At 34.5% G+C, this 13521-nt stretch overlaps 1 protein-coding gene across 1 annotated transcript in view; it reads right to left on the bottom strand.

Moving 5' to 3' along the window:
• Positions 1-8615: 8615 nt before the first annotated feature.
• Positions 8616-13521, bottom strand: part of LOC128549188 (integumentary mucin C.1-like) — a 94944-nt gene continuing 90038 nt past the window's right edge. Inside the window, exons 4-5 of the mRNA XM_053525709.1 lie at positions 10177-10335; positions 8616-8734 (exon numbers count right to left, since the gene is read on the bottom strand). Of these exons, the coding sequence (XP_053381684.1) occupies positions 8616-8734; positions 10177-10335 (278 nt within the window). The remainder of the gene's footprint in view (positions 8735-10176; positions 10336-13521) is intronic.

Below are 13521 nucleotides of genomic sequence, written 5' to 3'. Positions count from 1 at the left end.
CAGAGGAGCTTGGCATGGGCAAAGTGTGCGCGCTGGGTGCCGCGACTCCTCCGAGACAACGAAAAGGAAACACGTGTTAGACTGTCGAAAGCATTCATCGACCGTTATGAAAGAGTAGTAGTGGGTGTAGCAAGCGTAGAGATAGAAGTGGTTGTGGCTTGTGTAGATACAGAAGAGGTTGTAGTTCGCATAGATGTAGAAGTGATTGTAGCGGGCGTAGATGTAGTAGTGGGTGTAGTAGGCGTAGATATAGAAGTGGTTGTAACTAGCGTTAATGTAGAAGTAGTGGTTGTAGCTTGCATAGGTGTAGAAGTGGATGTAACAGCCGTAGATGAAAAGGTTGTTGAAGTTGGCGTAGATGTGGAAGTGGTTGTAGCTGGGGTAGATATAGAAGTTTCTGTAGCTGCCGTTAATGTAGAAATGGTTATATCTGGCGTAAATGTAGAAGTAGCTGTAGTGGGCGTAGATATACACGTGGTTGTAGTTGCAATGGATGTAGAATTAGTTGTATGGGCGTTAATAAGTTGTTGTAGCTGGCGTAGATGTAGAAATGGCTTTTTTGGGCGAAGATGTAGAAATGGTTTGAGTGAGCGTACATATAAAAGTGGCTGTAATTGGCTTAGATGTAGAAATGATTGTAGCTGGCGTAGATGTAAACTTGGGATCATGAAGTTCATTGAATAAATGTTTAACCTCCGCTTAAGCCGGTGCTAGGGGGCGTGAGAGGTATTGCAGATTTTATTACCTCTCATTAACAGACTCAATCAAACCGAGTCTGCTATTATTAGCATTATTTTTTAAAGGGATCTTTTTACAGATTTTATTATTTATTGTTTTGTCTTTTGATTTACCTCTACGTTTTGAGATCATATAAGGTTTGAAATGAAAGTGATTAAATTGCAAGTTCTAAGTTATGAAACACATATTGACAACAATTAATGTCGTTCAAAATCGCGTCATAGTCCAGAAAATATCCAATACAAAAAAAATGTAGTCCATTTCCTTTTTTTTCAAACGTTGCTTTTATCTCTGAAGAAGACATGCCGAAAGCTCAGCAAAAGTCTATATACTTTGAAAAGACTCTGATCATCCCCTTGATATTACCAATATTTGCATTCCGGGGTGAACATAATTTACTATTGAAATGGTACAGGAAACGCTCTATTCATGTCCTTTGTGGGAGAAGAACAAGAGTCTGTTAATGCGAGTTATTCTAGTTTTGTCTTACTTCTTAAAATTTGTAAATCAATTTTTTCTCCAGAAAATGTAAGCGAGGACTTTTTTAATGTAAAAGGAAAATCCGGTTATTGGAGATACAACGGATATTTGTTTGTAGCTATGTATGCCTTCATTGACTTATCTTGGTCCAAAATATCGGTCTATATTATATTTCAAAAATTCTCACATTACCTGCACATCGTTACGTACAAATTCAGGATGTCACCTTGTTTAGTATGATGTTAAGTAAACTAGATTATTTTTACACTTGAATATAAGTGGCGTACAATAAATGTATTTGGATCAATGAAAATATAGTGTTAAGATGCGTACGGTCTTATTAAACAGCCAGATTAATGTTATAGACTTCAGCTCATTTATTCTCTTTTTCTAAAACATAATGATATTTCATTTGCTTCTTTTCTTGAATGTCAGCTTCCTTACAATTATGTTTTCGAGTAAGTTAAGGCATTTCATGGTTTGAAATGGTCCAAGTTAAAGTTTAAGCATGAAAACTCTTTAGGTTAGGTAGATAAATTTTTAATCTGTATGTGTGCTATTGTTTCATCTGCAGCTCTGTTCAGCTCAAATAGCGACCTTTCACCTTTCTGAGGGACTTGACCTCAGATTAACGTCAACACCTACGGTTTGGCCAAAACTAACGTATTGTCTAATAGCGGGTAAAAGGTGTATAACGGTAGCTTAATCTTTCCACCAAATTTTAGACCGATCATAACGCAAACACTATATTGACGGACGATATGAGTCATATCATGACTTAATTGTTATAATTTAAAATGTAGTCAAATGTCAGTTTATATAGATGTTATTTAATTATACCACAGCATGATAAAAACTCATATAATGATGCTAGTAAATATATTTTTAATACATCTTTCAACATTTTAACTATAGAATGTATCAGTATAAACTTAAAAAGTATATCATTAAACAAGTCCCGTTTATACCATTAAGTGACTACGCGCCATTTCATGTGTAATTGATTGTAAATATCCATGACGCTTAAAAAAAACCACTAGGAATTGTTTCGGACTTTACACATTCCACAAATTAGTTGACGCCTTTGCAAGTTTAAGAACACCTGGCACGGTATCATGGTAACGCTGAAGTACTCTTCTGTTTGATTAATGTGAAAATCCTTGTTTAGGTATTCAATGTATGTCAAGAAATGCCCGTTGATCATTATGGCATACTTATTGTTTTCGTTTTAGAAAACCTTGATATCTGGACTTTAGTTTCACGGCTCTTTCTGTAGGGTTGAATGTTTCTGGATAGACGAAGGTGTGACCTATATTATATAGGATGAAAATCTTACTTTTTTTCACTGGAATGGAGAATATGTCAATGAGACCTTTGCCTCTGAATCTTGTGTTTCGTTCGAGGTCGCGAACAATGGTCCAGGAATAGATCAAATGACAATACCATTTTTATCGTCGAAATTCTTTAAACACATCTAACACGACGGCATTCTTTCTGTAATTGCCTCATCTATAGAAAAAAAGACTTAAAGCTATATAATTAGATCTGTGAAATGGTCCTTGGAAGCATAGACCGTAACCAAGGCAACATAGTAGCAGGCTCGGTTTGATTCAGTCTGGCCATGGGAGTTAATGAAATTTGCACCACCCCTTACGCCCCCAAGCATCAGCGGAATTATATTGTTGTATAAATGAATGTGCTCCATGATCCCAAAGGATAGGTAAATATAAAAACACTGAGTCCAAGTACGGGGAAACTTTTAACAGCCGCCGCACGACACAAATATTGCTGTTGTAATAGTTAATAAAGTCTGTAAAATAGTCCCTAGAAGGAAAGAACGCAATCAAAGTAACATGATAGCAGACTCGGTTTGATCGAGTATGGTCATGAGAGGTGTTAAAATGTACAACACCCCTCACGCACCCTAGCGCCGGCTTGAACGGAATTCCATTATTGCACGAATGAATGTGCTTCATAAATAATCCCAATGGATAGGGAAATATAACAACGACACTTGAACATTGCTGTTTTAATAGTTAATAAAGTATGTGAAATGGTCTTGGAAGCATAGAACGCAACCAAGGTAACATAACAGCAGACTCGGTTTTATGAAGCCTGTTCATGAGAGGTATTGAAATATTAAAACCCACGCGCACCCCTAGCACCGGCTAAAGCGGAATTCTGTTATTGTACAAATGAGTATACCGAGTCCATGTACAGGAAGACAGCAAACCACTGAAAGTGAGGGTCAGTACCAGGGACTCTCGTCATTTATTATAATTTCGATACCATTATACATACTAACAGAAATATGGTTTTGGTGACAAAGTTAGACAGTCGGTTCAAATGTGTCTGATAGGTTCGACAACTATAATATAGACTCACTTAGAACAATTATCGATTTCCCGCACTGCACAACAAGGTTTTCCAATGGCGCGATTTCGTTATTTTCTACAAGCAGAACAAGTAATGGTACGTGTATGCGCAATTTGACAGAATAATATACAAAAGGCATTAAATTACAATGGTTGCAGAAATGTTTTGAACTCGAAGTAAAATTAAGCAAACGCGTTGACCACATGAATTTCCTTCTCGTTTCATAAAGTATGTAGTAACCTGCGAGAATATGAATATTCAGCTAGAACGTAAATAAGTAATGACAAAAGAATGTATTTTAGTAGAAGTCCAAAGAAAATATTTCGAAAATTTAAAGACATTGCATAAACGAAAATTTATGTTAAAACTATAGGTACAAGTAAAGTTTAAGAAAGTACGATCTTTTTAGATCAGCTTGATGGAGTTCTTAAAATGTGTATGTTTAACAGACAAGTCTATTAATATTCAGGCTTGTTTTAATGTATGAACGCTATAAAACGGCATGCATACTGATATTCAATGTTGGGACGCTATAAGGAAATCCTCCTTATCATCTGAGAGTTATGTAAAACATGCTTAAAAGTTATTGTCTTTGCTCATATACATCTTTGGAAAATTCAATTTTCAAGTTATAAAGTAGCTCTTGAAGACTATGTTCGATCAAGATAACAGTTTGGAGCAAGAGACGGCATTCATTACTCTTTTGTAACACTGGAATCAGATCTCGAAACAAAGCTTTATTTTTGTAGGTAACATAATGCAATCGAAATATAACTTGGATTCTAATGGTAATACCTTTATTAGTATTAAATATTCTGTCAGCTGTGTTAAAAGGTACGCGGAACTGAATTACCGAATGGCAAATTATCAATTATTCCAAAAATGTATAAATGTATTAACGCTTTTGAAAGAAGAACAAGAATATAATTCGGAGAATTGTTCTTTTACTTAAAGGGCTTTATATTACAGATATAAAGTCAAGAACTGTAAAAAGAATTAAAATACAAAACCGAAACAAATATGTCAAGCACGAAAGATAACTTAAGCTAATGTTGTAGAACACACTTAATATTATCTTTACCATGGAAAAATCAAAACTCATTCTCATTATGTAGAGCAATACTGTTTCAGTGGCAACTGGCTAATAATTTACTGATGACATAGGTTGCCAAACGGGAAAAAATTGTATACATAGATCACACAGAAAAACCTTAGTCCATTTATTTTTAATAATTAGGAATGCTGGTTTGCAAGAAATATATAGAATAGAATCTAAATAACAACAAAGTTAAATATTAATACTAGTGATTTTAAAGTTGCTATACTTTTAAGCAATTTTAAGTAATACTACTCTGTAACAGACTGAAGCAGGCTGATTAATACGGCCTAATGGGTGAATGGGAAATATAGCAATAATTGTTCATATAACAGAAACGACAGTCTATGTCCCATTGTTTCAGAAAATAATTTAACGTTGTAATAGAACAAATCGTATATAACTGTGAAAGCAGTGACAAACATTTCTGATATGAAAGACAAAAAAGGTTAATAACAATCCGTTGGTAACGAAAGGGACGCAACTCTAAAATTAGACGGTTTCAAAACAGAAACAGTTGCGTTTTACTTTTCAAGCTTGTTAATTGAAACTGTAGTAGGCGGGTTGCTTCAAGCACATTTACTTTTAAGAAAGATACAAAAAATAGGGATGGGGTCAAGAAGTGTGCGTGGAGAGGGAAAATATAAAGGATAGAGGCCTAAAATGTGGGGGCCATAAAACAGGGGGTTAGGGATGAAGAAGGGGAATGCTTGACAATAATTATTCACAGCATATTAAAAATATAAAGGGGCACCTTTAAAGGTCAGTAACTCATATAAAGAAAACTGGAGTGGAGTGTTGAATTTGTTAGGAGCACCCCGAAGTCCTACATATCCTATTTACAACTCTTACAACTAGTTAGACAAACAACTGTAAAACGAATAATGTTTTTCTGAGGTAAGCTATACTATTATTGATTATAAAATAAAGTGTATTAATAGGGGCAATACAAGGTACCTGTTTCATGTGTTTGTACCTAGCCAATGGACTGGGAGTCTGTACCTGGTCTAGTACTAACATGTCCTCCGAAAGCGTCACAAAGTCTCGCGACAAGTTTGATAGTTTCGAATTCAGGAAATCAATGATTTATTTAAGAAGAAATAAAATGATAATTATTGTAACAGTTATTGCTTTAGTAAAATGTCAATTATAGAAATAATATGCCATCACATGCTAAAGGATCTTATAATGAAGTTAACCGTCACTACATATTTTCAAATACATGTATATCTGTAGTCGGTGCTAGGAGTGTTGCACATTGCTGCTCATTAACAGACTCAATTAAATCGCATCTGCTATCATTTTGCTTTGTTGCATTCTATGATTCAAAGGGATCTTCTTGCAGATTGTATAGATTTCAGTGCATAGCTGCCTTTATGCTAAAATACATCACATTATATGTTTAGAGATTGTTTGGTCAAAATTTGTGACATATATTTTCAATACGATCCTGCTTTGATTACTACTCATCTATCTCCTTGTTCATTACAAATCATTGAAGTATCCGCTCAGGCATAGTCTACGAAAGGCCAGCTATTGAACGAAGTGTCCATAGCGTATTTAGGACAAAGTGTCCTGAGAAGTGGCCTTTAGCCAAGCCATGATCCTTGAAATATTTATTTACTGTATAGATACTTTATAAAACAAATATTGGCAATAAAGCAGTGATCTCTGACCGACATGTTGTTAAAACGCGTTTCTGTCCACGCAATATGTCCAGGTTGAATTTGAATGTTGAGTTAAGTATGATTGTAAGATTTCCGAAATGATACTTCATTCACTTTATGGTATTCAACTTCAAAAAGGAACATTATCGGTTTGAACGGTATGTAAAATGTAAAACAAAAATGTAAAGATTTTTATTGTAAGATCGTTTATATGACACATAATATATTTAGAGTGTGTGTCAGTGTAAGACCTCACAGGACAGGACCTCGCAGGTTTATTTTTAAATTTTGATGGTTTCTGTTTTTAAAATTATCTAATATCCGCTGGAAACATGAAACGCAAACTAGCAAATAGTTGACTTTGTTTCATTAAGCGGTATGTAATAAAATGTGCACCGCTCATCACGCTCCTTAGTACCGACTTAGGTGGAATTCTTTTATGAATTAACATAGGATGAATGAAATCCATGACCCAAATAACCAGAAATAATAAAAAAAATAGTTTAAGATTTGATCAGGATATAGATCAGCGTGTCACCGTGCGATATTCCTGCGAATTACTACACAGATTTTGTTCTTGCGTAATAAACAACCAAATAATATAATATTTAATTATACTTGAAAATGACTCATTTTATATCTGCACAACGTAACACCAAATGTCATGAAATTATAATGTTTATGTTTGAAAAAAAAGACATCTGTTACATTTAATAATCTGACATTTTCAACCGTACATGTCTTTTTTCAAATTTATCTTTCTTTTCCATAGACATAAATGAAACGAAAAGAGAACTTAGGGGATCAGATTCATACTCACACAGTTGTACGGTTATGACTGAGGAATTTAAACTTTAAAGCTGTGTCATTTAGCGCATGTTATAAGGAAGCGTTTCTGTACGAATAGTAATAACTAAAAATGTTCGGAAACCAAACTGGTCTATGTCTGGCTGATTACAGTAAGCAGCATACGCTAACAACATTTATACATGTATACACATTATACTTAAAATGTATAGAAACCGAAATATTTTAATTCCTCATTTCTAAGTTAGTATATTTTAACAAACGTTTTGCCCGGTCTTATTTCGTTCGAAATGTATGTACATGTAGTTAGCAAAACGTTAGGCCATCACCTGTACTTGCGACACTGTATGCACTTATATTGTTTTCTCACGGCTTCCATTTAGACTGTATAGTATTAAACTGTAAAAAAAATATTTTCCGTTTTATATTACACAAGTCGGTTTCAATATGCACTAGACGATGTCAAGTTTTATTCTAACAATTTTAAGATTTTCTTTTATATAAACAAAGAAAGATTTTACCGTGTATTGTCTTTTCGATTAAAACACGTTTCGCAAAATGACCTACTTTTGGCTATTCCGCCTAAAAATAGATTCAAGATTAATTTAGTATCCATCCCTGGTGTAATTCGAACGTGTTAGAATGGAAATAGATTTTAGTTTTGCGTGCTTTGATGGCAGATAAAACACGTATTTTGTTCAGATGCGTCGTAATTAATCACTCAGGTCTTCTGCCTTTGTGATTAGATTACTACGCATCTGAACTCAAAATCGTGTTTTATTTGCCAACAAAGCACGCAAAATTAAAATCTATTTCCCAAATAAATCCTTTCATTTTACCTGCATGAACTCATGTTACGTTGAACGGTTTCTCAATGGACTGCATGGCAACATGTTTTGTCAGACTGATTCATTACTGTACATGGCAACACATGTTTTTACTCTTCATTTTGTGTTTAAATCAATGAAAGTAAGCTTATATCAAATAATATCTAAATACAATATAAAATATCAACTTAACTGGCGGGAAGGGGAATGAAAATATGACCAGGCGGCGTTGAACTGCATTGACAGGCATTTTAATGAATTTATTATTGTATGTATATTAACTTATTTTGGCGGTAACAGCAGCCAATAGTATGGGATCGTACAAAAGTTCGATTTTCTCCATTTTGAACATAAACCTTCAATAAACCCATTTTATGCCCGTAACATATTTAACATAACCATGACCTTAGCCGCCCGTCGAAAAGGTCATAACACACTGTAGTAATTAGTAGAATTGGTCAATTTCATATGGGAGATCAATAAATGTTTTAAGATAATGTGACTTATATTCCAACTGTTTAGATAACAATGTATTCAGCGTGGTTAATGTATTAAATCAGCTAACTCATAAAAAGAATAACGCATATACATTTATTGAGATATAAGTAAGCTTTGTTTTATCGTTTAGGGATAACCCATTATTTTAACTGGGGACCGTAAGTCTCTTTTCATGGAAATGCACCGTGTATTATTGAAGGTTCCATGTACACCACCGTATGAATACATCTGCATATGTCTCTTAACTGTAATTGTAAAACGTATAAATGTTTAGTTCTGCTCAACCTAGGGCTATATGATTTGGGTGGAAGAATGCATTTCCACTACCGTAAAACCGAGCCTAAAACATTTCATTTAAATACACTAATCTATACATTTTCGGCAAAAATTAATTTCCCTGAAAATTCCACAAATACTGAGTGCGTCGAAAGTGACTAGTGGTAGAAACTTATAGACGTAAGAATTTTGCAATATATTCTTATAAATGACCAAAACTATTGTGCAGAAAGTAGTAAACCGTTGCAACACTTTTGAAATAATGCAGAACATTTTCGTTATTTTTGCATTATTAACAATACCGGAATCTAACATTTATTTTCACCCACTTTCAGTGTCATATATACATTCTATGCCAAAATTGGTGGAAATGAACATGGTGAAAAATGTCACCCAAACTGTGGGCGAGTAGCTTTAAGTCGTATTGGGCGACTTGTGGTTTTTCATCTTTTCTTTTTTGTATTTCAGTTACGTTAAAAACAGTACAAGATATAACTCCTACTAGTATACGTTCGTCGTACTCGAGAATTATTTAATGTAAAATTTCAGGTGAAAAGTGACATGTTAAAATCATTTCTGTGAAAAGGTCTACCTTCCGTAAGCCAGCTATATGGCTTCCTCACATTAGAAGGGCCTCCGTGGCCGAGTGGTTAACGTTGCTGACTTCAAATCACTTGACCCTTATCGATATGGGTTCGAGCCTCACTAGGGGCGTTGAATTCTTCATGTGAGGAAGCCATCCAGCTGGCTTACGCAAGGTCGGTGGTTCTACCCAGGTGCCCGCTCGTGAGGAAATAATGCACGGAGTGGCACCTGGGGTATTCCTCCACCAGCAAAGCTGGAAAGTCGCCATATGACCTATAATTGTGTTGTTGCGACGTTAAACCCAACATGTAATAATCCTCACATTAAAAAGTCTACACCCACTGAGTCACGGCGGCCCCGGCCTGTAGTATCATTAGTGTCAAATACTTGAACCTTAGGACACCATTCTATACCATATCCGATTGAATAATAAAATAAACGGTTCTTGTTTGTTTCAATGCATAAAAGGTCAAGACTGTACAATGTGCAACTGGTTTATTAGATTAGAAATTTTCACATTCATCATAGATAAAAAAAGACAAAAATACAACTGAAATATATGTAACAATCAATGTCTAAAGACCACACGTTTTTTTTCCGTGTGTTTTAACGTGTTTGGCCATGTACATTTTCATCTCTCACTCCGTGCGTTGTTAAAGCTTTCAGTTTGATTTAGTTTTCTTTCTTTGTGTTCTGTTAGGTTTACATGGCAGTTCTTTGCCATTCTGCAGTTAGGCACAATTTCTTGAGTAATAGTGAACTCCCAAAGACCCTACAAAACTACTGGGATTTGATAAAGGGGTTTGGGATTTTAGTTTACACCTACTGTGCGAGGGTCTGATGTTGAAACCACGGCATGTGCTCAAACTAGAACAGTATCCCTTGCACTGCGACAGATCAACATTGTTGTATTCTGCCACACTGTCACTTACATCAAGGCGCTTGTTTAAGTATTCGATATAGTCCACACCATAGTTTGTACAGTCTGTAAGACAAAAATATACATGTACATCTTAGTAATTTACTGCATATAAATTGCAAAATAGAACAGAGTCTTAAATTTTAGCAATGAAAGTGGAAAATACGGTGATATGTTTAGGACGTGCATTTATTTTTTTAAGATTGAATTATCTCGAGCGTGCGCGCGGCGTCTTATCTCGTGCGCACGACATCTTGTCTCATTATCTTATTTTATCGCACTGCTCTTGAAATAGAAGATAGCAACATTATCTTTAACGCTAGAGCATGATGTTCTATATGTACTGGTTGGTATTAAGGAAACTTATGTGGTAATAACGCTCTACTTTATTGTGCATATCGCTTTAGTATGGTGATACAGATATTAATGAAAAGTCATTGTAAAATCATTACATTTCGTTGGGGAATAATTTTCGGGGATCAAATAACGCTGGGTGTGTAAATAAATTTGAGATATCAATTTGCAAATTACTGATAAAAAAAAACTAGAAAATAATGTCGAAATACAGTTGATTATCCTGTAAAACATGTAACAGATCATCAGAATATCTACTTTCAGTTTCACTTTTGCAATAAACCTGTGAACATTAGATTTTCGTATAAAAACACAGTCTGATCAGATGCTCGGTTGCTTAGAGAAGAGCGCGTTAACTTATCCTATTCCCTTCAAAGAAAAGTGCACTAAAAATGGGAAAATGTGGAAGTTCAATATGAGCCGGACCCGGTATCAAGCTGATTTTTCTGAAAATGTATATTTTAGTAACCTTATTTTCTCAGCAAAACTTCAGCCTGACATCATGTCCGGCTCACAATGAAAGTCGAGCATGCAGTGTGTAAATCGCGTATGAAAACGATGAAAGTCACGGACCTCGAGTACTTTAAAGGTCTGAGTCATACAAATAACTTAGTTTTGAAGTATTTTTAAAAGTCATAGTTTAAACGATTATGATCTTCTTTAGTTAAAATTTTAATTATGGAGTTTTCATATTCTGATTATTTATGGGGCCATTTCGCATATCTTATCATGTTTCGTCCTTTCGGATTTAATGAAAAAGTCCGGAAAAGCGCATTGTACTGGAGGGTTTTCTATGGATAGTTTGATACATTATAGTTTATATGTTGACTGCAGACTTCTGTATAATAGTTTTATTATCACAAGGTTTTATTTGTCTGATTTTTAAGAAAATCAGCTCTCTCTGGTAAAGCAGTTTTACTAGGCTAAATCCAACGTTCCCGGAGAGTCATGGATTCGATCCCACACTGGCCCCGGTTTTTTCCTCATTTTGCTATTATTATTTTTCTTTGCCATCAAGTGCCTGTGGACAAAACAATAAAGCCATCGACAGCAATAAATGTCCTCGAATGAGCCTTTTTGAAAGTTATTGAGCAGACAAGGTATTTTTGTCAAAATGTCAAAAGTCGAAAATGGGCAATAACTCCGTCAAAAATTATTGGACCGCAGGCGAAATCGAACATTATCTGCAATTTATAGTTATATACATGTGTACCAAAAATCTCTTCACCTATATTGTTATAGTCAACATAACAAAATTAATGATTATTTAAAAGGTTTGATCGATGTAATGACTGCATAGGCACAGTGTCTGTCCGATCTTATCTAAAATCGAAATGATGAACATAGTCAGTCTGTCTGACCAACAGTCAGATGAATTATTTATCTAATAACTAATAAACGATTGATATAAATAATGAAGAGTTATATAATGATTTAGATAATTATTAAATCGTTGATTAATTGATTGATTGATTGATTGATTGATTGATTGATTGATTGGGAGACAAATTCTTAATGTGCTATTGATTGATAATAATTAATGATCACTTATAGAAAGAATGACTGACAGATCGATTTAGTCGAATTATTTCATTGAACCAACTAACTGACTCGTTAAATAATCGAAACTTCCTCATTTTGTCAATCTCTTCAGTACTTTCTACAATTTTGTAAATAGATTCAATTTGGTTTGTCAGCTAGGGACGGCAATGCCTGGTTTAGCGGACACATTTGACTGGAAGCCATAGACGAAATCTAAGAAAATGCATGAGTATTTTAAATCATAGACTTACATTACACTGAACTTTTAAAACCTAAAATTACATGCATTTTCCTCATTTTGTCAATTGCTTCAATTTGATTTGTCAGCTAGGGACGGCAATGCCTGGTTTAGCAGACACATTTGTCTTGAAGCCATTAACAAAAATCAAAGAAAATGCGTGATTATTTTGAAATATAGCTTAATATTACACTAAACATTTAAATCCTTAAATTTCATGCACTTTCTACAATTTAGTCAGTTGCTTCAATTCGGTTTGTCAGCTAGGGAAGGCAATGCCTGGTTTATCAGACACATTTGTCTTGAAGCCATTAACAAAAATCAAAGAAAATGCGTGATTATTTTGAATTATAGCCTAATATTACACTAAACATTGAAATTCTTAAATTTCATGTATTTTCCTCATTTTGTCAATCGCCTCAATTTGTTTTGTCAGCTAGGGACGGCAATGTCTGGTTTATCAGACACATTTGTCTTGAAGCCATTAACAAAAATCAAAGAAAATGTGTGATTATTTTGAATTATAGCCGAATATTACATTAAACATTTTAAATTCTTAAATTTCGTACACTTTTTACAATTTTATCAATCGCTTCAATTTGATTTGTCAGCAGGGACGGCAATGCCTGATTTAGCAGGCACATTTTTCCTGAAGAAATTCATAAAAATCAAAGAAAATGCCTGATTATTTTATCCTTAATCTAATCATTTTTGCAACACATTTGCCGAAATATCCAGTAAAAATTCATGTTTCGGTATCTTTACCTATTTTCGTGACCCTCATATGACCTACAATGCTGAACAATATCAAAAAAGGTGAAAGCATTCGCTGTTAATACCCCAAGGGGGCGAAAATGAATATATAGATAGTAGTAAAATTAAAGCCCAAAGAGTGGGGTGGGCATGCGTACAGGTCCGCTTACGTAACGTTTCGGCGTGTGTTAAAAAGAAAGTCATTTATATTTCAAGAGAATAAATTACCCTACAATTTGGTACCCACTATATTATTAAAACTCATCAAATAAGTGATTTACTGCCAGAAAACGGTGTACAAAGTTTTGAAAATGGCTATTTCACATAGGGAAAAATGTGGGTTGGGTAGTATTTTAGCACTGTGA

This window comes from Mercenaria mercenaria, chromosome 2 (genome assembly GCF_021730395.1).
Source record: "Mercenaria mercenaria strain notata chromosome 2, MADL_Memer_1, whole genome shotgun sequence".
Taxonomy (NCBI): domain Eukaryota; kingdom Metazoa; phylum Mollusca; class Bivalvia; order Venerida; family Veneridae; genus Mercenaria; species Mercenaria mercenaria.
Note: the sequence above shows the minus strand (reverse complement) of the source record. Positions and strands in the feature narration are given on the sequence as shown.